General features: G+C 43.9%; 1 protein-coding gene across 5 annotated transcripts in view; it reads left to right on the top strand.

The window, feature by feature from the left end:
• The window catches only part of RUSC2 (RUN and SH3 domain containing 2), a 117,037-nt gene extending 106,849 nt beyond the window's left edge, over positions 1 to 10,188 (top strand). For all 5 annotated transcript variants that reach the window (XM_077463172.1, XM_077463174.1, XM_077463175.1 and 2 more), the window contains one exon: positions 1,651 to 10,188. In XM_077463172.1, the coding sequence (XP_077319298.1) occupies positions 1,651 to 1,807 (157 nt within the window). In that variant the 3' untranslated portion in view covers positions 1,808 to 10,188. The remainder of the gene's footprint in view (positions 1 to 1,650) is intronic.
• Positions 10,189 to 27,541: the final 17,353 nt, after the last annotated feature.

The following is a 27,541-nucleotide window of genomic DNA, read 5'->3' on the forward strand; positions in this document are numbered from 1 at the left end:
ATAAAAATGCACTGATTACTGTAAAAATGTCACTGACAAGGAAGGGGTTAACACGAGGGGGGGGGGTGATCAAGGGGTTCAATGTGTTCTCTGGGAGGTGATTCTAACTGTAGGGGGACTGACTAGAGGAAGTGACGGATCGTGGTTCCTAGCTAATAGGAACACACGATCTGTCATTCCTCTCAGAGCATAACAGGGATTTGTGTGTTTACACACACACACTTCCGTGTTCTGTCTTTGGTGCTCGTGATCGCCCGTGGCCGGTGGTCATCATGACCGTTGGCCACAAGCATTGGCACCCCCACTGTGCAGCGGGCACTTGCGCATGCCTGCTATCCCGATCCCGCGAGCCGATGTATATCTATGGCGGTTCGCGGGATCGTGTCGACCTGCTGCAGTATAATGGCGGCGGCTGGTCGGCAAGCGGTTAAAGCGGGTGTAAACCCTTCAATATACCCAGGGAAGTGACCAGTCTCAGGTGATACACAGAGATGACACAAATCCCCCTACATAAGTTGTACCTGTTTATCTACAGCCTTCTCTTCTCTACATCCGTTCCAAGTCCAGAATTTGTAAAGCTTTTTTTTTTTTGTGAGTTGTCAGAAAAAAAGAGGTGGCGGACAGCTGAAGTTACAAATTGCAGAGCTCAGTGGGGGGAGAGCTCAGAGAGCTGATTGGAGGGAAGGGATACCCACCCCCTTCCCACAGCACACAAGAACAGAGCTGAGGCTGGAGCACCCTCATCTGTCACCTTTTTATCTCTTGGTGTCAGGAAAACTTGTCAGAATTGACTCATACAGATAGCAGAGGAAGGGGGCGGCAGACAGAAATGACACGTAAAGTGGAAGTAAACCCTTCTATCGTTTTCGGTCAAGGAAGCGGCCATCTTGGCCTCTAATGATTCTTCAACTGCCATAATGCTGCACATGTGATCAGTTATGAAACCAGCCATTGGATGGTTTGAAAGTTCGGTTGAGAGCACAACCAATGTGAAAGTTAGCATTTCCGGCATGCCGGGAATGTAAGTGTTTTTTGAAACTGGGTTTACTCCCGCTTTAATGCACTTAATTGAGATAAGTACACGCTATAAAGCAGGGATATGCAATTAGCGGACCTCCAACTGTTGCAAAACTACAAGTCCCATCATGCCTCTGCCTCTGGGTGTCATGCTTGTGACTGTCAGAGTCTTGCTATGCCTCATGGGACTTGTAGTTATGCAACAGCTGGAGGTCTGCTAATTGCATATCCCTGCTATAAAGGAATATGCTTTGTTTATAGTTCATGTCTGAGGTTTATAACCCCTCCAATTCAGTGATTTTCTATGATTGTCAGCTCCATCTAGTGGCCATATTCTTGTATTTTTTTCTGAAATACCTCAATCAGGAAAAACATTATGGCCACTAGATGGCACTGGCAATTGTTGGAAATCTAAAGAATTTAAGATGTCCTACCTTCATGCATTCTATGCATGAAGGTAAAAAGCCTATGTACAGCAGCCCCCCCGCCCCCCCCAATACTTACTTATTTTGTTCTTTAAAACGAACCTTTGCAATCACTTTAAGGTCAAAAGATTTTGTTTTCCTAAATTAACCCTTAATTAGTTAAATAACTTAATTACTAAAATTGGTATTTTTATTTTTTTCCAATCAGACAGGTGAACCCCGTATGCCATCGCACAGAGCCGAAACAGCCAGACCTCAGCTTCGTCTACGACGCACACTCTGACCGCCTGCAGTGTGGCCTTGGAAACCGGCATGGTCTGATGCCTCTAAAGTTCGTTACTCAGCCCGACAGAGTGGACTCCTAACAACTGCTGGGACTGTTTAATTGGAGACGCTTAAAGATGGCGATCATGATGAAAACAGCATGAGGAACGCGCCAAGAGATTTCTGGTTCTTTGGTTAGACTGGAGCATTCAAAGATGTTCACTGGCTCTTTTTTTGTTTTGTTTTTAAAAACCTCTGCGAGGAAAATGGAAAAAGCATTATGATTTTATGACATGGGTGGCGGGGTCGGCCACATTAATACAGTATTCTTTCTCCCTAACGCCCAAACCATCGTGCACGTGTGCTAGCCGTTTTATTGACGTGAGCTCTGCATGCAGACATCATAGGAGAAAAATGTGACTTCCCCCCCCCCAATGCTTTCTTAGTCGGCGACCTGACTCTCCTTACTCTCGTGTACTTAGCACTTATATTTCCAAGTAACGCTTCGAAAAAAGTTCTAGAATTTTTTTTTTTTTTTATTCGCCATCATTCGAGGAACATGAATACGAAAACAAAAAAAAAAAAAAGATCTGGGGACTGACCCAAAGAATTTGCAATCTGTTACTTGGTTACCTGAAGCACAGGGCATGAAAACGACATGACGCCATGTGTAAATTCTGCTTCAAACTATGGTGCAATGTGGTCCATTTAAAGAGTAAGATTTAGTGGCAATGGATGGATGTGGAATACATGGACTCCACCTGGTGGACAAGCCAACAAATGGAGTAAGGTCATTGGAAGCGTTGATGTGATGTAAGATAAAAAAAAATGGATTGAAGTGGTTGAGAAAGTCAGCCTATGTGGCTGAAAGTCTGTTTTGAAGAAAAAAAAAGGTTAGGCAACACGCAATTGGTTGTGTATAGATGGATCATGTATGTAAAGTTGGTTGGTGATGGATCATCCCAGATTATCAATGGCCTTTGTGCCATTTCCACAAGCACCTTAGATGTTCAGTCTACAAGAGTGGAGTAACAAGCACAGTGACTGGACATAAATTCTTAGCAAAAGCTTCAAAAATGAAACTAAGATCTGTATTAGTCATATAGAAAAAGAACTTGAGAGGGAGAATGATAAGAGTTAGGATTAGGGCCCACAAAGTAATGGTGGTTGGACATAAATCCTTAGGAAAAGGCGTTGACAGCTGAAGCAAGCTGAGATGTGTCTGTACAATAAAGTTTAGGAAAATTTCACATTTTGGGTTAGAACTTGTGATCAGAGAGTTGACTTCTTTTGACCTCTCTAGCACTTCTGTGATGAAATCCCTCGAATTTCTCAGATCTACTCAACCACCATGACCACCATGACCACCACAAGGGACTCAAGGGATCTTTTCTATGGCTTTAAAGTGTCCTATATTTTGGTGGAAACTATAGAAAGTTAAAGCTAAGGACAAGCATACATTTTGGACTAGAACTTGGGATAAGGGACTAGGAAATTCTTGAGGGTTCCATTGACAGTTGGTGGAAGGTCGGCTTTTCTGTGGCTTATAGTACCCAAATGCTTTGGTTGAAACTGGTGAGGCAGATCACTCCCTGGCTTCCTTTGACCACTCTAGAACGTCTGTGATGAAATCTCTCCGATTTCTCAGATCTACTCAACCATCATGACCACCACAAGAAATTCAAGGGATATTTTTTTATGGCTTAAAAACGTCCTATATTTTGCTGCAAACTACAGAAAATTAAAGATTAGGAAGATCATACATTCTGGATTAGAACCTGCGATAAGAGAATAGGGAATTCTTGAGGGTTCCTTGGACAGTTGGTAGAAGACCAGCTTTTCTGTGGCTTATAGTATCCAAATGCTTTGGTTGGAACTGGTGGGGTAAATCAATCCCTGATTTCTTTTGACCAGACCTCTCTAGCACTTTCGTGATGAAATCTCTCAGATTTCTCAGATTTACTCAACCATCATGACCGCCAGAAGGGACTCAAGGTATCTAAGTATCTTTTCTATGGCATAAAGTGTCCTGTATTTTGGTGAAAGCTATAGAAAATTAAAGCTTAGGAACATCAAACATTTTGGATTAGAACTTGAAATAAGGGAATGGGTAATTCTCGAGGGTTCCTTGGACATTTGATGGAGGATCTGCTTTTCTATGGCTTTTCTATGGCATAAAGTGTCCTGTATTTTGGTGGAAACTATAGAAAATTAAAGGTTAGGAAGATCAAACATTTTGGATTAGAACTTGAAATAAGGGAATGGGTAATTCTCGAGGGTTCCTTGGACATTTGATGGAGGATCTGCTTTACTATGGATTTTCTATGGCATAAAGTGTCCTGTATTTTGGTGAAAGCTATAGAAAATTAAAGCTTAGGAACATCAAACATTTTGGATTAGAACTTGAAATAAGGGAATGGGTAATTCTCGAGGGTTCCTTGGACATTTGATGGAGGATCTGCTTTACTATGGATTTTCTATGGCATAAAGTGTCCTGTATTTTGGTGAAAGCTATAGAAAATTAAAGCTTAGGAACATCAAACATTTTGGATTAGAACTTGAAATAAGGGAATGGGTAATTCTCGAGGGTTCCTTGGACATTTGATGGAGGATCTGCTTTTCTATGGCTTTTCTATGACATAAAGTGTCCTGTATTTTTGGTGGAAACTATAGAAAATTAAAGCTTAGGAAGACCATACATTTTGGATTGCGAAAAGGGAATGGGTAGTTCTCAAGGGTTCTTTTGACAGTTAATGGAGGATCTGCTTTACTATGACTTATAGTATCCATATGTTTTGGTTGGAACTGGTAAGGCAGAACACTCTCTGACTTCTTTTGACCTCTCTCTAGCACTTCTGTGAGCAAATATCTCTTGATTTCTCAGATCTGCTCAACCATCATGACCACCATAAGGGACTCTCAACTTCCCAGTTGGATATTTAATATATTTTTACTTTTTTTTTTTTATTAATGAGAATGCAAAAGAAGAGAAAGGCTCCCAGGAGCCAGCAGCAGGGCGAGGAACTATGTAAAAGAAGCTGTTTTGGTTGGACTAACCCTTTAATAAATGAACACATTTTGCAATCTGGGAGATCATTTAACCAATTCAGCACATGATGGGTTGCAAATACCTTGCATGAAATAGGTTTCTTTATGCTTGTTGCTAGATTTAGAAGCTCAAACCTAATCCTGGAGGAAAACCTTGCTAAAAAATGCTCAACTCTTGATCCTTTTTGGCATGGTCACTGCAGTCTTGTATGAGGCTATTGAAAGAACGATGGATGGTCGTATTTAGGAGAATCATTACAACTATTTATGTAAAGCAGTTAATGATCAATACCTTCATTAAACTAATTACTGGACTGAATGTATATAAGCTACTACACCCCTTACTCTATCTTGACGCTGTACTCATGGCTGCACTATTAATTTTGGGGGAGATTTTGATCCCCGGAGCTCAAAGACAAACCACTGTAATATAATGGACAAAGGCAAAAAGGCCACAAGTATAGGTAGGGGTGGTGGGGGATAAAATATTTTTTTTTTGTGTCATGTCATCAGTCACCTCACCTCTCAATAATGTAGTTTCTTGTATTGATATAAAAAAAACTGCACCATTTAGTATTTAAAGGGTCATTTCACTTAAAACTGATAATATTGGCTTTATAGGTGTTGGGCTGAATCATTCACTAGGTTTCTTTAGCAGGTTCCAAGACAAGATCTCTCTGCGTCTGAGCAGTCAGCTCCAGAAACCTGCTTTGCCCATTATGAACTACCGTGGTTGGTTATGTCGCCAATGGAGCAGCAGGAGTGAGACTCCTTGGCAGTGCTGGCAGTTCCTGAAGCTCGGGTGAAGATGTCTGGTTCCTGCAATTGGATTACAATAGATATAGGAAAGCCAGTGGGGGTTTAAGCCAATCTGCACCTGAAATATCAGTTTTGGGTGGGTGATTCTTCTAAACAGAATCCCGAGTGAGAGCCTTAAGTGTTATGGGAGCTGTATATTTATTGTTTGGGTCTTGTGTGTATGTATGAGCTGTACATAAAGTTTAGTAAGAGCAGTGTTCGTGCTGGTTGCTTGCACTGCTGTATATTAGGTTGATGAACAGGCGAGGCGGGTTATTTGAGGGCTACACTCCCGTAGGTAAAATAGGGGATCGGTGGGATAAAGACATCTTGGAATAAGGTGGTCTTGACTATTATCCATTACAAAGGCTTGGCCAGCTCTAAAAAGAAGGGCTACAATGCAAGGTTCAACACAGGGTGGACAAAGGAGGCCTACACTGCTGTGTATAAAGGATTAGGACACCTAGAATGTGTGAGGCTTGATGTTACCTTAGATGCCTCCTAGAACTGAAAAACAATCCAATGATAAGCTTAGTTCGTGTCCCCTCAGATATTTCCTTCAGGGGTTTGGATGAACTTCCAAAAAAGTCAACTATTAAAAAAAACAAAAGAAACAAAGAAAACAAGGACATTAAATAAATTGTTTTGGTAGGTGGAGGTTCCGAAGCACTGGATCTCCAAAAATCGTTTTTGTATTCCCCATGTAGGGTGTTGCCTTCAAGTGTTGTTAATCAAGTAAGGCAGCTGCCAAGCACACAAGGGCTGCCAACTGGTTCTTCGAACAAAGTATGAGATATAGGAAGAAAAGTGGAGATAAAATGTTTGGCTCTGAACATCCATTGGTAAGCCAACACTTTTTGAGGATTCTAAGCCCTTGTACACACGGTCGGAGATTCCGACAACCAAATCCGTCGGATTTTGTCCGACTGATTTTGTCCGAAACTGTTGCATAACATGGTCGGACAAAGTTGTCGGAAAATGCGACGTGATGACGTTATTTCGTTAGGACGGGACTACGTTCAGGCTAGTAGCCAATAGCTTTGGTGTAGGAATTTGATCTGAGCATGCGTGGCACTTTGTCCGATCGGAATTCTCTACACATGATCGGAGTATGTCCGATCGGAGCATTTTGTCGGAAAATTTTACCAACAAGTTGGAAAACTTGGTCCGTCGGATACTCCGACGGAAACAGTCCGATGTAGACCACACACAGTCGGAATATCCGACAAAACGGTCCAATCGGACACATTCCGTCGGAATCTCCGACCGTGTGTACAAGGGCTAAGGGAGCCTCTTCATCAGGGCTTTAAAATAATCCGAAACAGAAGCAAGACTAAAGAACATGGAATGACTAAGGGTGCAATTTCTAAACCATTTTATGCCGGGTGTCCTATATACCCCACTGATTATATCTTATAATAATTCCATTCTTTAGTCTGGATTCTAATCCACATGATGCTTTAAAGCCTTGATGAAGGAGGTCCCTTAAAGACCCCAGGACATTTTGTATGAACTAAATTTGATCCGGACTCCACCACTTGCTTGGTTCTCTCTTTTTCTTATTTCACAATAAGAAAATGATTTGCGGGTTGTATATTCTTATAAGAAATCTTTACTGGAAAACAGCTTTTTAAATGGTCTTATATTATTCATTGATAGAAGTACCTGCGGACTTTACCATTTTAACAGCAGATTCTTCTGTCATCCCCCATGAGATTCTCAGGTTTTCTCCTTTTTCGACCAATGACAACATGCATTCTTCCGTCAAATGTTTTATTTAACAGTGACATAAAGTGATGAGTAGACAAAACCAAGAATACAAAAAAAAATAAAAAGAAAAAAGAGAAAAAAACGTCCCTTTATAGTAACATGGTATGGTCCATGGGTCTCACCATCTTTAAACATAAAAAAAAAAAAGCATCAAAAGTGTGTGCTAAAGATATGTTAAAAGAATTCTATATAACAAGTATCACGGGTAACCTACCATCATTTTAGGTATTGTCCTTGTTCATACAATAAGGTAATTCCAGCCAAAACTTTACTGTTTTGGATAGACGGTGAAGGACCAGAACTTCTTTCAGCTTTTTGTTGCTGTAACCTCTTTGGGAGATTTCTCCTCATTTCCTGGTGACTCACGTCACCGGGGCAGGAAATGATGGGAATTCTTCCCAACAGAACAAAACAGATACAAAACAGGGACACATACAGATGTAAAAAAACATCATCCCTTGCAGTAATATAGAACAGCAAAAGCATAAATAAATGGGAGGTACCAAACAATCACCAGAAAATATTTTTCATTAAAATAGTGACAATTTTATTTTTCCATAAAAGACAAAACTACACATTAAAAAACCATGACAAGGTCAAGATAATTATGTAGTCAAAAAAGCTTCAAGTAATTGCTATTGCTCCGACAGGTTTCTCCTCTGTGGCTTCTTCAGGGAGACTTTTAGGCACATGATGCTTACACCATTATCACACTGTATGTTGAATAGCCACAGAACATTGTATGGTCTTGTAAAAGTGAAAACTCAAGAATCATATGAAAACTCAGTAATGAGGTCTCAGGATTATAACGGCACTCTCTAGGTCTCGGGTCCCAGATGGTATATTAGTGCACTACAGGAGAGCCAATGAAGACTGCCCACCAATAATTAAGCAATCACGAATTTAAGTCCTCAGTAGCTTGGGGGGGGGGGGGGGGACAATATAAGATTCACAAGGAGCAACCACAACCTGGGCCCCGGTCTCAGACTCTGGCTGCCCTCATTCTCCGCAAAGGCGAAACATGTCGGAGAAAGAGCAATTACGTGAAGCTATTTTGACCACAGTTTCTTGACCTTATCATGTTTTTTTTAATGTGTTTGTCTTTTATGGAAAAATAAATTTGGCACTATTTTATTGAAAAACATTTCTGGTGATTTTTGTTGGTACCTCAAAAGTCCCATTTATTTCGACTTTTGTTGTAAAAACCTGATGAAGGTTCAAACTCTTCTTCACTCTATCCAAAATATTATATAAAAAAAGTTTTGGCTGATTTTTTTTTTTAATTGGAAGAACTGAATTGCTGTAGTTGTGAGGCCTATGGATGTAGAGAGAGAGGTCTACCTATATATATATATAAAACTGGATTTTTTAGATTTTAAGCACCCCCAAACTTCTTCTGCCCTTAATGTATGAGCCAGTCATATAAATGAAAGGCTGGGGAGTTTGGTGTAACGTAAACCGGCCAGGAACCTTGTAGAAGCTTCACAAGTGGGCCGTTGTCTACCCTGTGCAAGTTCTGGTAGGAAGTTCAACATTTACATCAGGAGTGGAAGTTCAGTTGGGTCTCCATGTTTTACTTTGTACATATCCATGGCTCAGTTGGCCATAGCAGTTAGTCATCAATATGGTCTTCTGCCCCCATCCATGCTGCCTTGTGATTGGTTGTGCTGTCCCAGTGACAATTCAATAGAACTTTATGGAGTGTTCCAAACTTAACCTGGATATGGATGGTGGATGGAAGTCCATTAAAGTTATTCATTTAATGAAAATGGAGGAAGCCATATTGGAGATGAACCCTTGCTCGCTAAAAGAGCAGCCGATCAATTCTGTAGGGAGAAGTGACACCTCTGGCTCCACGAATTCCATACTGCCCTAAATACGGTCTATTCAGCCTGTTGAACCTTCCTCCATGTTGTTGCCTTCCCCCCATGGCAATGGCCTACCACTGCCATGGTGATGGCCTACCACTGCCATGGCGATGGCCTACCACTGCCATGGCGATGGCCTACCACTGCCATGGAGATGGCCTACCACTGCCATGGAGATGGCCTACCACTGCCATGGCGATGGCCTACCACTGCCATGGAGATGGCCTACCACTGCCATGGTGATGGCCTACCACTGCCATGGAGATGGCCTACCACTGCCATGGAGATGGCCTACCACTGCCATGGTGATGGCCTACCACGCCAATGGCCTACAACCCAAAATGGCAATGGCCTACCACTGCCATGGCGATGGCCTACCACGGCAATGGCCTACCACTGCAATGGCAATGGCCTACCACTGCCATTGCGATGGCCTACCATGGCAACGGCCTACCACTGCCATGGAAATGGCCTACCACTGCCATGGCGATGGCCTACCACGGCAATGGCCTACCACTGCAATAGTAATGGCCTACCACTGCAATGGCAATGGCCTACCAAGGCCACTGCAATTTTCCACTGCTATCTGGCAGTTGTGTAAGGAATGGCACCACCATGACTCTTCAGTCCTAGTGATATGATTGGATGCACTCCGGCCTTATTCAGTTCAGTCTACCAAACGTAATGGCTACCTAACCTTAGTTCACCTTAAGATAATGGACCAGCCCTCTCACATTCCTCACAATCCCCCCCCCCCCCCCCCCCCCGTTCCAAAAGGCCCTTAGGCATTTCCTAAAGGGCCCAATTTCTGCCCAGAGTCGAGGAATGGGCCAACGCCTACATTTTTTTTCCGGTGTATGTACATCTGCTCTTGCTGGAATTAACCCTTGTCTGTTACATCAGCGCCTGTAATCTTGGTGTCTTATGCCATATATATGTATATTTATTGGTTTGTTTATTTATTACGCATATTAATAAAAAAAGGTGCTGAATAAAAACCGCGAGTGTTTGTTTTTCTTTTTCATCCCCCCCTGTAAAGGGTACAAAAAATTTCCCACCGATCAACGATTTCTAGTAACACATAATGTGCGATGGATTCAAATTTAGTACAAAGTAACATAAGAACATGTAGCACTATAAGTGTAACATTGTATATATAGGACTGTGTATCTAGTGAGAAATGAGGTCATCACCTGAAGAGACACCCTGTAGCCAGACCATTCATTTTAACAAAACATTTCCCATAAAAGTACACTATATTACCAAAAGTATTGGGACACCTGCCTTTACACACACATGAACTTTAATGGCATCCCAGTCTTAGTCTGTAGGGTTCAATATTGAGTTGGCTCCGCCCTTTGCAGCTATAACAGCTTCAACTCTTCTGGGAAGGCCGTCCACAAGGTTTAGGAGTGCGTCTATGGGAATGTTTGACCATTTTTACAGAAGAGCATTTGTGAGGTCAGGCACTGATGTTGGACGAGAAGGCCTGGCTCGCAGTCTCCGCTCTTAATTCATCTGTTCTATCGGTTTGAGGTCAGGACTCTGTTCAGGCCAGTCAAGTTCCTCCACCCCAAACTCGCTCATCCATTTCTTTATGGACCTTGCTTTGTACATTGGTGTGCAGACATGCTGGGACAGGAAGGGGCCGTCCCCAAACTGTTCCCACAAAGTTGGGAGAATGAAATTGTCTAAAATGTCTTGGTGTGCTGACGCCCTTCCCTTCACTGGAACTAAGGGGTCAAGCCCAACCCCTGAAAAACAACCCCCACACCATAATCCTCCCTCCACCAAATGATTTGAACCAGTGCACAAAGCAAGGTCCATAAAGACATGGATGAGCGAGTTTGGGGTGGAGGAACTTGACTGGCCTGCACAGAGTCCTGACTTCAACCCCATAGAACATCTTTGGGATGAATTATATATATATATATATATAAACTTCTAATCTTCTAGTCTGAGAGACTGCGAGCCAGGCCTTCTCATCCAACATCAGCGCCTGACCTCACAAATTCGCTTCTGGAAGAATAGTCAAACATTCCCATAGACACACTCCTAAACCTTGTGGACGGCCTTCCCAGAAGAGTTGAAGCCGTTATAGCTGCAAAGGGTGGACCAACTTAATATGGAACCCTACGGACTAACACTGGGATGCCACTAAATTAATGTGCGTGTAAAGGCAGGTGTCCCAATACTTTTGACAATATCGTGTATAAGTGAATGTAATTTATTATATGCATGTTATTTACCTGTAAAAGTCTCCATTGTGTAGACATCCAAGTCACCCTCTGTAGTAATTCCCCTTCGCTTCGGAGGTGAGGGGAAGGGCAGAAGAGCTGGTCCAGCACAGACAGTCCTTAGACACTCATAGAAGAGGAGAGAGCTATGATATGCAAGGAGGGAGTGGGCTGTGATGAGGTGAGGGGTTGAGGAGCTGGGCCAGCACAGACAGCAATTAGACACTCCCAGAAGAAAAGAGGACTATGATGTGCAAGGAGGAAGTGGGCTGTTATGAGGTGAGGAATAGAGGAGCTGGACCAGCACAGACAGGAATGATACACTTCCAGTAGAGAAGAGGACTATGATGTGGAAAGAGGAAGGGGGCTGTGATGAGGCGACAGGTGGAGGAGCTGGGTCAGCACAGACAGGAATTAGACACACCCTTAGAAGAGGAGAGGGCTGTGATATGCAAGGGGGGGGGCTGTGATGAGGTGGGGGGTTGAGACGCTGGGCCAGCACTGACAAGAATTAGACACTCCCTAAAAAAAGAGAGGGTTTGGATGTGCAGGGAGGGAGGGGCTATGAAGAGGTGATGAGTGGGGGAGCTGGGCCAGCACAGACAGTTATTAGACACTACCAGCAGAGAAAAGGACTATTATGTGCAAGGAGGGAGGGGGTGTAATGAGTGGGGGAGCTGGGCCAGCACAGACAATTAGACACTCCCAGCAGAGGAGAGGACTGTGATGTGTAAGGAGGGGGAGGGGGTGTAATGAGTGGGGGAGCTGGGCCAGCACAGACAATTGGACACTCCCAGCAGAGGAGAGGACTGTGATGTGTAAGGAGGGGGGAGGGGGCTGTGATGAGTGGGGGAGCTGGGCCAGCACCGACAATTAGACACTCCCAGCAGAGGAAAGGACTGTGATGTGCAAGGAGGGAGGGGGCTGTGATGAGTGGAGGAGCTGGGCCAGCACAGCAAATTAGACACTCCCAGCAGAGGAGAGGACTGTGATGTGTAAGGAGGGAGGGGCTGTGCTAGATAAATGACTCTTCTTGAAAATGTACAATTGGCTAGAACGTTCAAAGGTAAATTACAAGTTAATAAAAATAGTGGATGGAAGGGGGGAAAAAAACACTGCTACTTTTTCCTGTCCTTTGGAAATTTTTATAAATCGGTGACGGGGTCTCTTTAAAATGAGGAAAAAAAAAATAACCCATTAAAAGATAAAAATGCAGCTTTTTTTTTTAATTTGCATTACTCATTTTCAATTCAGAGCCGCCCCCTGCAGTTCTCCTTTTCCACCACTAGATGCCCTTAGCTTTCTAATTGGTCAGCATTATTCAGCTCAGTTTTTTGTTCTTTTTTTCTTCAGAGCCCTGGCTGTCATGGACCTCCCCCCAGCCAGTGACTGGACAATGAAGGAGTCGGCAGACACACACTGATTGGCTTGTGGTGCTGCTTGTCACGCCCCTAGTCTGAAATCTGATTGGAAGATTTCAGACTAGGAGATTAGAAGTTTATATATATATATATATATATATATATATATATATATATATATATATATATAAATAAATAAATAAAAAGGACATTTGGGGTGTATTTATGAAATATTCATTAGACAAACACATTTGTGCAGGCTGCAAAAATTCTCAGTGTAATCTGTCAAAACGCGTAAAGCAGAGTTCTGCCCGGGGGAAAAAAAAACACGTACTCGCCCCCCCCTCCCTCACCAAATTCCAAATGTGGCACCGGAGTACGGGGGGAGGAGGAAGCAGATAAGAAAATGTTTCACTTTTGGGTGGGACTCCGCTTTAATTCTTATGCTCGTCAGCTCCATCTAGAGGCCAAGATGCGGTATATAGTTTTCTGAAAATACCTCAATGAGAAAATATACCACATTGTGGCCACTAGATGGAGCTGATGATCTTTATAAATTAATCTACTTAAAAAAAAAACATGACGGTCAAAATGTGTGTGATGTCCGTCTAACAAGGGTTGTATAAGTAGACAATTTAATGTTGGATTAATGAATACAGATCTATATAATCTGAATAGTGATAGGAATTGTACACATCACAATGTCTACATATTACATTTCTTGCTCAGGGATCCGTCTCTCTTTCTCTCCGTTCTCCGCCTTCTTCCCAAAAAGAACCAATCGAAATTCAAGAACTAGAGAGATGTGAGATGCCTGCCCAATCTGCACAAACAGCAATTACTGAATGCCCTTTTACTGCCTTTTACCTTGATGGCAGCCCGTGGCTGAGACTTTGCCATGTGACGGCCTTGAAAAAGTATTCATACCCCTTGAGATTTTCCACATTTTCTCATGTTACACCCAAAAACGTAAATGTATTTTATTGGGATTTTATGTGATGGACCAACACAAAGTGGCACATAATTGTGGAAGGAAAATTATAAATGATTTTCATTTTTTTTTTAAAAATATGTGAAAAGTGTGGGGGGTACATTTGTATGGCGCCCCCCGGAGTCAATACTTTGTAGAACCTCCTTTCACTGCAATTACAGCTGTAAGTGTTTTTGGGGATGTCTCTACCAGCTTTGCACATCTAGAGAGTGACATTTCTGCCCATTCTTCATAAAATCTCAAGCTCTGTCAGATTGGATGGAGATCGTCTGTTTTCGTCAATTTTTCAAGTCTTGCCACAGATTCTCAATGTGATTTAGGTCTGGACTGTGACTGGGCCATTCTAACACATGAATATGCTTTGTGTCGTTAGGAAGAAGAATGCCCTGTCGTTGGTTGGTTGCCTTGTACCAGTGAGGGCAGGGCTGGTGCAAGGATTTTTGACACCCTAGGCGAAACCTCATTTTGCCGCCCCCTTGGCTCCACCCCTGACTCCACCCCCTTTGCCCTGTCCATGTATACCCCACCTTTTTAATGAAGCACCCATCAATGAAGCCTACCAATGAATGTTTGCTTGCTTGCATTCATTCAGGAGTTGGGACACAGACACATTCCTCTGCCAACGCTGCGCCTCAGACACTTTGTGCAAACGGAGCAGTGGTGGCCTGGTGATGCTGAGGCTAAGTTGCTTGCTGCAGAGAGAAAAGAGTAGGAACACCAGTGACCAGGTGCCCCTAGGCAACAGTGCGCCCTAGGGGGCTGTTTAGTTTGCCTAGTGGTAGCACCGGCCCTGTTCCCGCTACATAACTATAAATCTCCATGGTTGAGCACTCAACTGCTACCCTCTTCAGCTGCAGAGGCAGCAGCAGGTAGTCAATATTTTTGTTTATTTAGGCCCCATACACATGATCAGAATAAAAAATATTGCTTTTGTATCGATCGTACGATAATCTGATTGTACACAGCATTCCAGAGCCAATCATGATAGTTCATCTGATATATATACGATCGGACATGCTTGAAAAATTTCTGCGTACGATACCAGATTGTATGATTTCTGCACTTTTTCCACACTACATGAAAATACAGAAATTTATGGGATCCATTGATTTTTTTTTTTTAATGGCATCCCCACACATGCAGCAAACACACTTGTATTCATACCCACCAAAACAGACCACACTGCAATATAATGCAGATTGGTGTGAAGCGATTTCAAAAATCACATTTGCATCTTTATTGCACGTTTCACGCAAACACGGCTGCCCATTGATATTAATAGGCTTCCTTAAGTGCCAGTTCACACTAGTGCGATGCGACAACCCTGCGAACGACACGCACGGCAGTTCACACTGCTATATGCGAACTGCTGGGGAGTGTCATTATATGTTAACGACACCCCCATTTCAGCTCACATATCGCACTGCGAACTGACAGTTTGGACATGAATCGGATCGCATATATGTGAACACACATACGATCCGATTCTGGTCCGAACAGAAAAAGGCATCCTGTGCGTGTTTGGACTGAATGCGGTGCGATATCAGCCATACTATCTGTACGGCTGACATCGCACCGCACAGACATCGCATGTAATGTGAACAGCAGTGCGCTGCGAATTACATGCGATGTCTGGCATCGCACAAGTGTGAACTGGCACTAAAACACGATACGTGGGAACACACACACTCTGATACACCTCGGAGGGAGCAAGTCCTCAATAAAGTGAAAAGGGAATGTGATCCCCCCCCCCCCCATCACTACACATGGGATGACCCCATTATTACATATCAGTACACATGGGGTGAGCCCACATTAACATACAGGGGTAACCCTCATCACTACGCAATAGTTGACCCCCATTATTACACAGGGGTGACCCCTTAATTACTGCACAGAGTTGCCCCCATTATTACAGATAACCCCACATTAATACACAGGGTAGACCCCTCCATCACTACACAGGAGGAACCCCATTATTACACATCGGTGACCAAATGTAGAGAAAGTTGCATAGAGGTGATAGTGGGAGGACTGAACCATATACAGGTGGGGGGGGGGGTGTCCAGGCACACACTTACCCCATGGTGATGGGTAGCCAGGCAGCTGCGGATGACAACTAGCGGAAGGACTCTGTGTCTCTCCAGCTCTCAGGAGATCACACATGCGGCTCTCATCAGTGGATTCCCACAGAGCTCCAGCCGGCACCAGACTGAGTATGAACCCGAGAAGGAGAGATGGAGTGTGCTCAGTCCCCCGCCCCCCCCCATCCTCCAGTGACCAGGGTAGTGGATATCTGTTCTCGCTCTGATGTATTGTGGATGAAGTGAGAACACCGGCGAAGAGCATCCCCGGCATCCCTTTAGATGGGTCACAGGCAGCACCAGAGTTCTCCACCCGTCGCCACTGAGACTGTACGGGGCCTCGGGAGAAGCTGCCTGCTGTGTGAAGATGGACATAGTAGCTGACTGCAAACAGAGGGAAGAGGGTCACCAGTGGCCAGGCGCCCTAGGCGGAAGTGCGCCCTAGGCGGCTGCCTAATCCGCCTAGTGGTAGCACCGGCCCTGAGTGAGGGGAACACTGCCCCAAAGGGCTGGACAAAGGCAAGCAAAGGGCCACATTTGCCCCCCCCCCCCCCCCCCCCGGGCCACAGTTTGGAGATCATTGCTCTAAACCATTCCATTGTAGCTCTGGCTGTATGTTTCGGGTCGTTGTCCTGCTGGAAGGTGAACCTCCACCCCAATCTCAAGTCTTTTGCAGACTGATACCACGTACACACGACCGGACTTTCCGGCAGACGGTCTTCCCGACTGACTTTTCTGAACGAACAGACTTGGCGACACACAGGGCCGGATTAACATAGGGGCTATTGGAGCTGCAGCTCCAGGCCCCTTTCTCAAGATAGGCCCATTTGCCCAAAAAAAAAAACAAAAAAAAAAAAAAGATCGACTTTGAGGATTGTAGCTCGGCGATCAGGAGTCACAGAGGCCCCATATTTGGGGGGTAGGTAGCCAAAGACCCACTCCAGCTCTGGTTAAAATATGGGGCTGCTATCATCTATGGTTCCGGAGATACGGGGCTCCTTGCACAGCCTGTCAGAAGCTACATACAGAGCGGCCAGTATAAATACAAGCTGGAACACTCTGCAGCAGACTGAGAGGATGACCTCACAGAGCTTATAATAATTATTTGTATATTACTTATGATAATTAACCCCTTGTCGCCCAGGCCCATTCTGAGACTTCTCTCCTACATGTAAAAATCATCATTTTTTTATGCTAGAAAATTACTCAGAACCCCCAAGCATTATATATTGTTTTAGCCGACACCCTATGGAATAAAATGGTGGTCTTTGCAACTTTTTATGTTGGAAAGAAGCTGTTTCATTCATAAAAAAAAAACACTAAAGTTATCACGATTTTTTGTTGTGTATTATGCCATGCTTTACATTTTTTTACAGGTTACATGTTTAGAGTTACAGAGGAGGTCTAGATCTAGAATTATTGCTCTCGCTCTAATGATCTTGGCGTATGTAACCTGTGTGTATCTGGCTCTGATACTAACCAGTGCCTACCCAGGGACTGACTAGCATCTCTCCCCAGCCTGTCCCCACACACCCTCTCACCCGCTGACCTGTGAATGGGGCAATCACTCCCGCAGTGTTATTGTGTTCTGCCAGTCAATACAATGATCAGTGTTGCTAACTATAGCTGGCAGCACTGATTGTTTTGGGGAAAACCTGACAGGCTGGTTGTACTCAAGTCGGTTAATAGGTTGACTTGTGTAAAACCAGCTAGCCCATACATAGATCAACTATGGCTGGTCTCTGCTTAATTGGTGTAATTTCAATCCATGTCTGGCCCGCTTAACCACTACGCAGTCCCTAATCATCCTTCCACAAACCTTTACATTTTTCCTTCCCAGATTACTTTATCCTCCTCTCCTATACATAGTGCCCACTGTCATACTCTCCACACTTCTCTCCTATACATAGTGCCCACTGTCATACTCTCCACACTTCTCTCCTGTACATATTGCCCACTGTCATACTCTCCACACTTCTCTCCTATACATAGTGCCCACTGTCATACTCTCCACACTTCTCTCCTGTACATACTGCTCACTGTCATACCCTCCACACTTCTCTCCTATACATAATGCCCGCTGTCATATCCTACACACTCCTCACCTGTACATAGTGCCCGCTGTCATACACTTCTCTCCTGTACATAGTGTCCACTGTCGTACCCTTCACACTCCTCAGCTATACAGTGCCCACCGCCATACCCTCCATACTCCTCTCCTATACATAGTGCCCACCTCCATACCCTCCATACTCCTCTCCTATACATAGTGCCCACCGCTATACCCTCCATACTCCTCTCCTGTACATACTACTCACTGTCATACCATCCACACTCCTCTCCTATACATAGTGCCCACTGCCATACCTCCAACACTTCTCTCCTATACATAGTGCCCACTGTCATACCCTCCACACTCCTCTCCTGTACATACTACTCACTATCATACCCTCCATACTCCTCTCATATACATAGTGCCCACTATCATACCTCCAACACTTCTCTCCTATACATAGTGCCCACTGTCATACCCTCCACTCCTGTACATACTACTAACTGTCATACCCTCCATACTCCTCTCCTATACATAGTGCCCACCGTCATACCCTCCCGCCAATCTCCTCTCCTGTAATTGCTGCTTACTGTCCTACTCTCCTGTACATAGTGCCCACTGTCATACCCTCCACACTCTTCTCTTATATATAGTGCCCAATGTCATACCCTCTACACTCCTCTGCTGTGCATACTGCCCACTGTCATACCCTTCACACTCCTCTCCTGTACATAGTGCCTTCTGCCATACCCTCTGCACTCCTCTCATGTACATAGGGCCCACTGTTAGACCCTCCACATTCCCCTCCCTCACCTGCACATACTTCCCACTTTTATACCATCCATACTCCTCCCCTATGCATCTTACCTACAAAAATTGTTCTTTAAAATTATATGTTAAAATGATATGTTCCTCAATGTTACCAGCTCTAGAATGGGCACTTTTGTCAGTTCAACTAAAGGAAATCTCACAGTCCTCATATTTGTTCTGCCCCATTATTAGTACTTATTTTATTTTGTAATTACTATTGTGATGTATAGAGGAACACAGGGGATGTCAGCTACTCTAAATATAGCACTTGTAAAAAAAGCGTCCCTGAAAATATTTTTGAAATGTTGACAACCATGTACTTAGGCACTGCCCAAGGGCCACAGGGTCAGTAGGGGCCCCATGAGAGGCTCTGGTGATAGTAAAGCGGTAGTAAACTTTTCTAACAGTACTACTTTTTAGAGGCCCTGGGGTAGGTTATGCCATAATGTACAAGCCCAGCATATTAGCACATTAGGGTACACTTAAATTGTCAGACTGAGCCCTCCAGTGCTGTGCTGTGATCAATCCGGCGGGGCACTTCCATCTTCACCCGGTCTTCCTTCTAGGTTCTGTGCCTTCTGTCATTTGCCTTGGCCAGGCTGCATGGATGTCATTCCCACACATGCTCATGTGCATCCTCTCTCTCATCCCCCCCTTTCTCTCTCATCCTCCCTCCCTTACCCCTCACACCTCTATCATCCCCTTTCTCTCTCTCTCATCCTCCTTCTCTCTCTTTAATTTAATTTGTTATAACAAAAAATAGCATTTTTATTTATTTATTGTTTATAAAAGGTCCCACCAAAATCCTCAGCACCAGGCCCACAATGTTCTTAATCTGGCCCTGGCGACACACAATCACACCAAAGTCCGACGGGTTAGAACGTGATGACGTACGACCGGACTAGAATAAGGAAGTTCATAGCCAGTAGCCAATAGCTGCCCTAGCGTCGGTTTTCGTCCATCGGACCAGCATACAGACAAACTGATTTTTCCACCGGACTCGAGTCCGTCAGAAAGATTTGAAACATGTTCTAAATCTAAAGTCCGTCTGATTTTTAGACAGCCAAGGTCCAATGAAGCCCCACACACGGTCAAATTGTCCGGCGGATTCGTTCCGTCCAATTGTGTGTATGAGGCATGGCAAGTTTTCTTCTAAGATTGCCATGCTTTTGGCTCCATCCATCTTCCCATAAACTCTGACCAGCTTCCCTGTCCCTGCTGAATAAAAGCATCCCCACAACATGATGCTGCCACCACCATGTTTCACGGTGGGGATGGTGTGTTCAGGGTGATGTGCAGTGTTAGTTTTCCACCACACATAGAGTTTTGCTTTTAGGCCAAAAAGTTAAATTTTGGTCTCAACTGATTAGAGCACCTTCTTCCACATGTTTGCTGTGTCCCCCACATGGCTTCTCACAATCTGCAAACAGGACTTCTTATGGTTTTCTTTCACGAATGGCTTTTTACGTGCCACTCTTCCATAAAGGGCAGATTTGTGGAGAGCACAACTAATAGTTGTCCTGTGTACAGATTCTCCCCCCTGAGCTGTGGATCTCTGCAGCTCTTCCAGAGTTCCCATGGGCCACTTGGCTCTCCTTGCCTGGCCTGTCAGTTTAGATGGACGGCCATTTTCCGAAAATGGATTGAACTTTGTGGGAACAGTTTGAGGACGGCCCTTTCCTGTTCCAACATGACGGCTCACCAGTGTACAAAGCAAGGTCCATAAAGACATGGATGAGTAAGTTTGGGGGGGAGGAACTTGACTGGCCTGCGCAGAGTCCTGACCTCAACCCAATAGAACACCTTTGGGATAAATTAGAGCGGAAACTGTGAGCCAGGCCAACATCAGTGTCCGACCTCACAAATGTGTTTCTGGAAGAATGGAGAGTACTGTCCGTGATACTTTTTTTATTTGCACTAACATACAATTTTTCAGGACAAGCTTTCGGGTATGTCCCCTTCTTCAAGGTCCAAGCAGTGAAAGAATGGTCAAACATTCCCATAGACGCACTCCTAACCCTTGTGGACGGCCTTCCCAGAAGAGTTGAAGCTGTTATAGCTGCAAAGAGTGGGCCATTTCAATATTGAACCCTACGGACTAAACTGGGATGCCATTAAAGTTCATGTGTGAGGCGCCCCAATACTTTAGACAATATAGTGTATATCCCATAGTATCACATGAGCTAAACAATATACACTGACTTGAGTTATTTTTTATTTTAATTTTTTTTTTACAAAAGAAATATAGCAGAATATATTTTAGCTTAAATTTTAATATTAATTGTTTGCAAAATTTAAGATAAATATTTCTTTCTTTTTTTTTGTTCAAAGTTTTTGTTTGTTTAGCAAGAAATAAAAAAAATGCAGCAGTGATTAAATACCAACAAAAGAAAGCTCTATTTGTGTAAAAATAAAAAAAAGGATACAAATTTAATTGGTATATATTGTTACATGACCGCGCAATTACCAAGTTAAAGTAGTGCAGTGCTGAATAGCAAAAAAAAAAGCCCTGATCATGAAGGGGGGTAAAACCTTCTGGAGATCCTAAAATAGATTTTTTTTTAGCAAGAAACAACTACTGAGAATGGCCACTAGGTGGAAAAAGCAAAGCCAAAGCATTTCTTAGTCCTACTAAAACATAGTGGGTAATCTGTCTCCATCTAGTGGTCATTCTAGGATACTGATTTATCATGGAGCAGATTCATTTGGATTTTTCTAAGCAAATTCATTTCTAGGCATTTCCTTTGTATGAATCGTACAGAATTAGTAATTGTTACTTCATGCATATGCAGCATATCCCCAAATCAGCAAATGACATTGGTGTAAATGTTAACCACTTAAGGACCGGGCCTATTTTTGAGATTTGTTGTTTACAAGTTAAAAACATTTTTTTTTTGCTAGAAAATTACTAGATAGATAAATAGAACCCCCAAACATTATACATTTTTTTCTAACACCCTAGAGCAGAGATATGCAATTAGCGGACCTCCAGCTGTTGCAAAACTACAAGTCCCATCATGCCTCTGCCTCTGGGTGTCATGCTTGTGGCTGTCAGAGTCTTGCTATGCCTCATGGGACTTGTAGTTCTGCAACAGCTGGAGGTCCGCTAACTGCATATCCCTGCCCTAGAGAATAAAATAGCGGATGTTGTAATACTTTCTGTCACACCGTATTTGCACGGCGGTCTTACAAGCACATTTTTTTAAAAAAAATATACTTTTTTGAATTAAAAAATAAGACAACAGTAAAATTAGCCCAATTTTTTTTTATATTGTGAAAGATGATGTTATGCAGAGTAAATTGATACCCAACATGTCACGCTTAAAAATTGCTCCCGCTCGTGAAATGGCGACAAACATTTACCCTTAAAAATCTCCATAGGCGACGTTTAAAAAATTCTACAGGTTGCATGTTTTGAGTTACAGGGGAGGTCTAGGGCTAGAATTATTGCTCTCGCTCTACCGATTGCGGCGATACCTCACATGTGTGGTTTGAACACCGTTTCCATATGCGGGCGCTACTCGCGCATGCGTTCGCTTCTGCATGCGAGCTCGGCAGGACAGGGTGCGTTTAAAAAAAATTACTTTCCTTATTAATTTTACCTTTTATTTTTTATTTTTACAGTTTTTTTTTATTTATTTTTTAAAACAAAAAATTTTGCAACTTTTATTTCAGTTACAAGAAATGTAAACACCCCTTGTAATAGAAAAAAAAGCATGACAGGTCCTCTTAAATATGAGATCTGCGAAGTCAAAAAGACCTCACATCTCATATTTACACTAAAATGCAATAATAAAAAAAAAAATTATCATTTAAAAAATAAAAATAAAAAAAATGTCTCTTTAAGAACTATGGACGGAAGTGACATTTTGATGTCGCTTCTGCCCTGCAATGTTATGGAGATGGGGGGGGGGGCATCTTCCTCTCACTCATCTCCATACCCAGCATGGGTGGAGATCCGGAGCTGTCGGCAGCGGTGGAGGGCACCGGAGCACGGTGGAGGGGGAGGAGGGGGCCCTCTCCCGCCGCCGATAAAAGTGATCTCGCGGCGACACCGCTGCAGAGACCACTCTTATCAGAAACCGGACCACCGGCCGAACATGAGGATACCGGGGTTATGGTAGCCAGCTGCTGCCATAACAACGATATTCCTCTTCAAAGTGAGGACGTATATCGGCGTGCGGCATCTCGGAAGTGGTTAAATATGTAAATAATAATAACTTTTTCTTTTTCTTTTGAATATGTAAAAAACTCAAATTAATTTTCTAAAATATTTTTTAACTTTTTTTTGTATTTTAAGTATTGAACTCACCTTTGTTTTTTTTATTCCTTCTGCTTCCCTAAAGCTGAACTCCGATCAGATATAAAACACACAGATGAACGCAGCTCTGTATTATCATGAATACGTCTTTAATTGCATTTTTTTTGCAATGCGAATAGTTTGAAGAAGGTGACCTGGTGGTATCAGGCTATCAGCCTCCTGCAGTCACTTCAGAGGAAGAAGCAGCACCAGGAGCCAATCAGTTCATGTGCTAAGATTCACAGGTGGTAGGAGGAGAGAGCAGAGTGACAGAGAGGGAGAGATGAGCTCCTAACTGTGCTGCTTCTCCTTTCACCTACCAGTCACGGGCTGGGGGGGGGGGGGGTTGGCACAGGGTGACCTGGGCTCTGAGGAAGTGGGTTAAATAATGCTGGTCATCAGACTTAGGACATCTAATGGCAGAAAAAAAAAAAAAAAACACTGTAGGGGAAATCTCTGGACTGAAGTTGAATTTTGTGGTGAAAAAGTACAGTGCGTGTGGTTGACTTTTTTTTTTTTCCTTTTTATTAATTTGGTAGTGCTGCCACTCTCAGCCACTTGCCGACTGCTCTAAAAGCCGGATTGCGGCTACAGCGCGGCCGGCTTGTTCTGGGAGGCGTCCTTATGACATGTGTCCAATCACGGCTGATCACAGATGTAAACAGGAGCTGGTTATCGGCACTCCTTTCCTCCTGCTGACAGCATGAGGAGAGGAGAAGAGAGACGATAACCGGCTTCTCTAAGAACCCTTTTACACTGAGGGTGCTTTGCAGGCGCTACAGCGCTAAAAATATCGCCTGCAAAGCGCCCTGAAAGAGCCGCTGCTTTGTCTGCAGTGTGAGAGCCCCGAGGGCTTTCACACTGGAGCGGTGTGCTGGCAGGACGGTAAAAAAAAAGTCCTGCTAGCCGCATCTTTGCAGCGCTGTAGAAGCGCTGTATACACCATTCCTTCACCGCTCCTGCCTATTGAAATCAATGGGCAGCACGTCTCTACCGCCAGCTTAGTGCTGCTGCAGCTGAGTGCTAGCATAGTGCTGCTGGCCGAATAGCGCCGTGAAATTGGTGGTAAAGAGCCACTCAAATTAGCAGCATTTTACCACCGACGCCGCCCCAACCCCAGTGTGAAAGGGGTCTTAAACACTCATAATCAGGGCACTGTTTATCTGACTCCTGATTATCAGTGCAGTTCCAACAGTTCCCATCAGTACTGCCAATAGGCGCCCATCAGTGCCTCCGCTTCAGTGCCACCTACCAGTGCCCATCAGTGCCGTCTATCAGTGCTCATTAGTGTCAACTACCAGTGCCCATCAGTGCCATCTATCAGTGCCATAAATCATTGCAGCCTCATCAGTGCCACCTATCAGTGCAGTCTCATCAGTGCCACCTATCAGTACCCATCAGTGCAGCCTCATCAGCACACATCAGTGAAGGAGAAAAATTACTTGTTTGCAAAATTGTATAACAAACTATGAAAACGTTTTTGTTTTTTCAACATTTAGTTCTTTATTCGTTTATTTAGCAAAAAAAAAAAAAAAAAGCCCAGTAGTCATTAACCACCTCGTGCCCGCCCTATAGCCGAATGACGGCCGTAGAGCAGGCGCGTTCGTCCGGGTGGTCGTCCTTGGACGTCCTGGTGTTTACTTCCGCAATGCGCGCCGCTGTGGCGCGCATCGCGGAAGTTCTGTGTTCGCCGTGTCCCCCGGGGACAGGCAAACACAGATCGCTGTAAACGGCCAATCACAGCGGCCGTTTACAGCGTGATCGGCGTGTCCAATGGGAGATGATCTCATATGTAAACATATGAGATCATCTCTCAGCGCCGCTCTACCTCCTCACACAGACAGTGTGAGAGGGGAGAGATGAACGGCTGCAGCGGCAGCCGTTCTGCCTCGAGTAAAAAAAAAAAAAAAAGTAAAAAAAAAAAAAAGGGCCATCCTCCCCCAGCAGTGCCATCCTCCCCCAGCAGTGCCATCCTCCCCCAGCAGTGCCATCCGCCCCAGTGCCATCCACCCCGTGCCATCCACCCCGTGCCATCCACCCCCCTGCCATCCACCCCTGTGGTACCTGCCCCCAGTGCCATCCACCCCAGTGCTACCTGCCCCCAGTGCCACCTGCCCCCATTGCCACCTGTTGTCAGTGCCATTTGTCCCCAGTGCCATCTGTCATCAGTGCCACGTATAAGTGCCATCTGTCTGTCAGTGTCACGTGCCATCTGTTGTCAGTGTCACGTGTCATCAATGCCACTTATCAGTGCCATCTGTCATCAGTGTCACGCGTCATCGGTGCCATGTATTAGTGACATTTGTCATCGGTGGCACATATTAGTGCCACGTATTAGTGCCATCTGTCATCAGTGCCACGTATTAGTGCCACCTATAAGTGCCACGTGTCATCAGTGCCACATATTAGTGCCATCTGTCATCAGTGCCACATATTAGTGCCATCTGTCATCAGTTCCACGTGTCATCAGTGCCACGTATAAGTGTCCTCATTGCCACGTATCAGTGCCATCTGTCATCAGTGTCACGTGTCATTGTCCTGGTGCTTCAAAAGTGTAATAAATAGTCAACAAGTTAGATGTGTAATTTATGTTCCTAGAACACATGATGGCGCTACCTGCATGTTGGGCCTCTCTATGTGGCCAGGCTGTGAAAAAGTCACACACATGTGGTATTGTAATACTCAGGAGGAGTAGCAGAATTTTTTTGGGGGTGTCATTTGTGGTATACACATGCCATGTGAGAGAAATAACCTATTACAATGACAATTTTGTGGAAAAAAAAATGAAAAATCTTCTTTTGCAAAGAATTGTGGGAAAAAAATGACAACATCAAAAAGCTCACCATGCCTCTTACTAAATACCTTGGAATGTCTACTTTCCAAAAAGGGGTCATTTGGGGGGTATTTGTACTTTCCTGACTTGTTCGGGTCACAAGAAGCGAGATCGGCCACCAGTACATCAGATGTGATCAATTTTGTGCGATTCGCACCACACCTTGTAGACTCTCTAACTTTCACAAAGACCAAATAATATCCACTAATTTGGGTTATTTTTACCAAAGATATGTAGCAGTATAAATTGTGGGCAAAATGTATGAAGAAAAATTAATAATTTGCATAATTCTGTCACAGAAACAAAGAAATATGCGTTTTTTTTTCAAAATTTTCGGTCTTTTTTCATTTATAGCGCAAAAAATAAAAACTCCAAAGGTGATCAAATACCACCAAAAGAAAGCTCTATTTGTGGGAAAAAAAGAACAAAAAATTAATTTGGGTACAGTGTTGGATTACTGAGTAATTGTCATTCAAAGTGTGAGAGCACCGAAAGCTGAAAATTGGTCTGGGCAGGAAGGGTGTTTAAGTGCCCAGTAAGCAAGTGGTTAAATACCACCAAAAGAAAGCTCTAGCTATGTGAAAAAAATGCCTGGAGCCTCCTTCTGAAGAATGCAGGGGGAACCTCCGTCATCTAGAAGGGTCTGGTGTACTCTTTGCTATTGATGAGTCGGGTGTCTCCATGCCAAGATCGGGAGATCTCTCTAAAGTCCTCAAAAAGAAAGTTGTGGACAATGTTAGGAAAAAATCATCCAGTGACCAGGACAATCCCCTGGCATCCCACAACCCCCGACCACCCCCTATCCATCACCAACCACCACCACCTCCTACCCATCACCAACCACCACCACCTCCCATCCACCACCAACCACGACCTCCCCCCATCCACCACCACCCCCCATCCATCACCAACCACCACCACCCCCCATCTATCACCAACCACCACCCCATCTATCACCAACCACCACCCCCTATCCATCACCAACCACCACCACCTCCTACCCATCACCAACCACCACCCCCTATCCATCACCAACCACCACCACCTCCCATCCACCACCAACCACGACCTCCCCCCATCCACCACCACCCCCCATCCACCACCAACCACCACCACCCCCCATCTATCACCAACCACCACCCCCCATCCATCACCAACCACCACCACCACCCCCATACCTGACCAATCGGCAAAGCCCGGGTGCGACCCAATGCCGCCGTTAGCTGGGCATGGAGAGGAGTAAGGCCAAGATGGCGGCCACTCATCTCTATGCCCTTGGAGGACTGGAGCAACGTCACTTCCAGTTCCCAGGCCATAGTCATTTTTTTCATTTCTTTATTTATTTTTTTGGTAAAGCAACAGTTAAAAAAAAAAAAAAAAATCTATTCCTTTATTTTCTATTCTATTTTTTTCTTTCTGGAAATTGGAAAACGATTTGAATTTAAAAACTTTTCAAATTCGAAAACTTTTGGAATCAATTTGAAAAGCGCATAAAAGAAAGGAATCCCAAAAACAAATTAAATGAATTTAACTAAACAAATTTATGTAAATAATGGATCGAAACTAATTTTTTTTTTCGTTCTGCACATGTCTATTAAATACATTATTATTATTATTAATAACATGAATACTAATAATACTACTAAGAAAATAAAATAAACACCCAAACTCAAACAAAAAAT

Source organism: Lithobates pipiens, unplaced genomic scaffold (genome assembly GCF_037356315.1).
Source record: "Lithobates pipiens isolate NorthernLeopardFrog02 unplaced genomic scaffold, aLitPip1_a1.2 Scaffold_3, whole genome shotgun sequence".
Classification (NCBI taxonomy): Eukaryota; Metazoa; Chordata; class Amphibia; order Anura; family Ranidae; genus Lithobates; species Lithobates pipiens.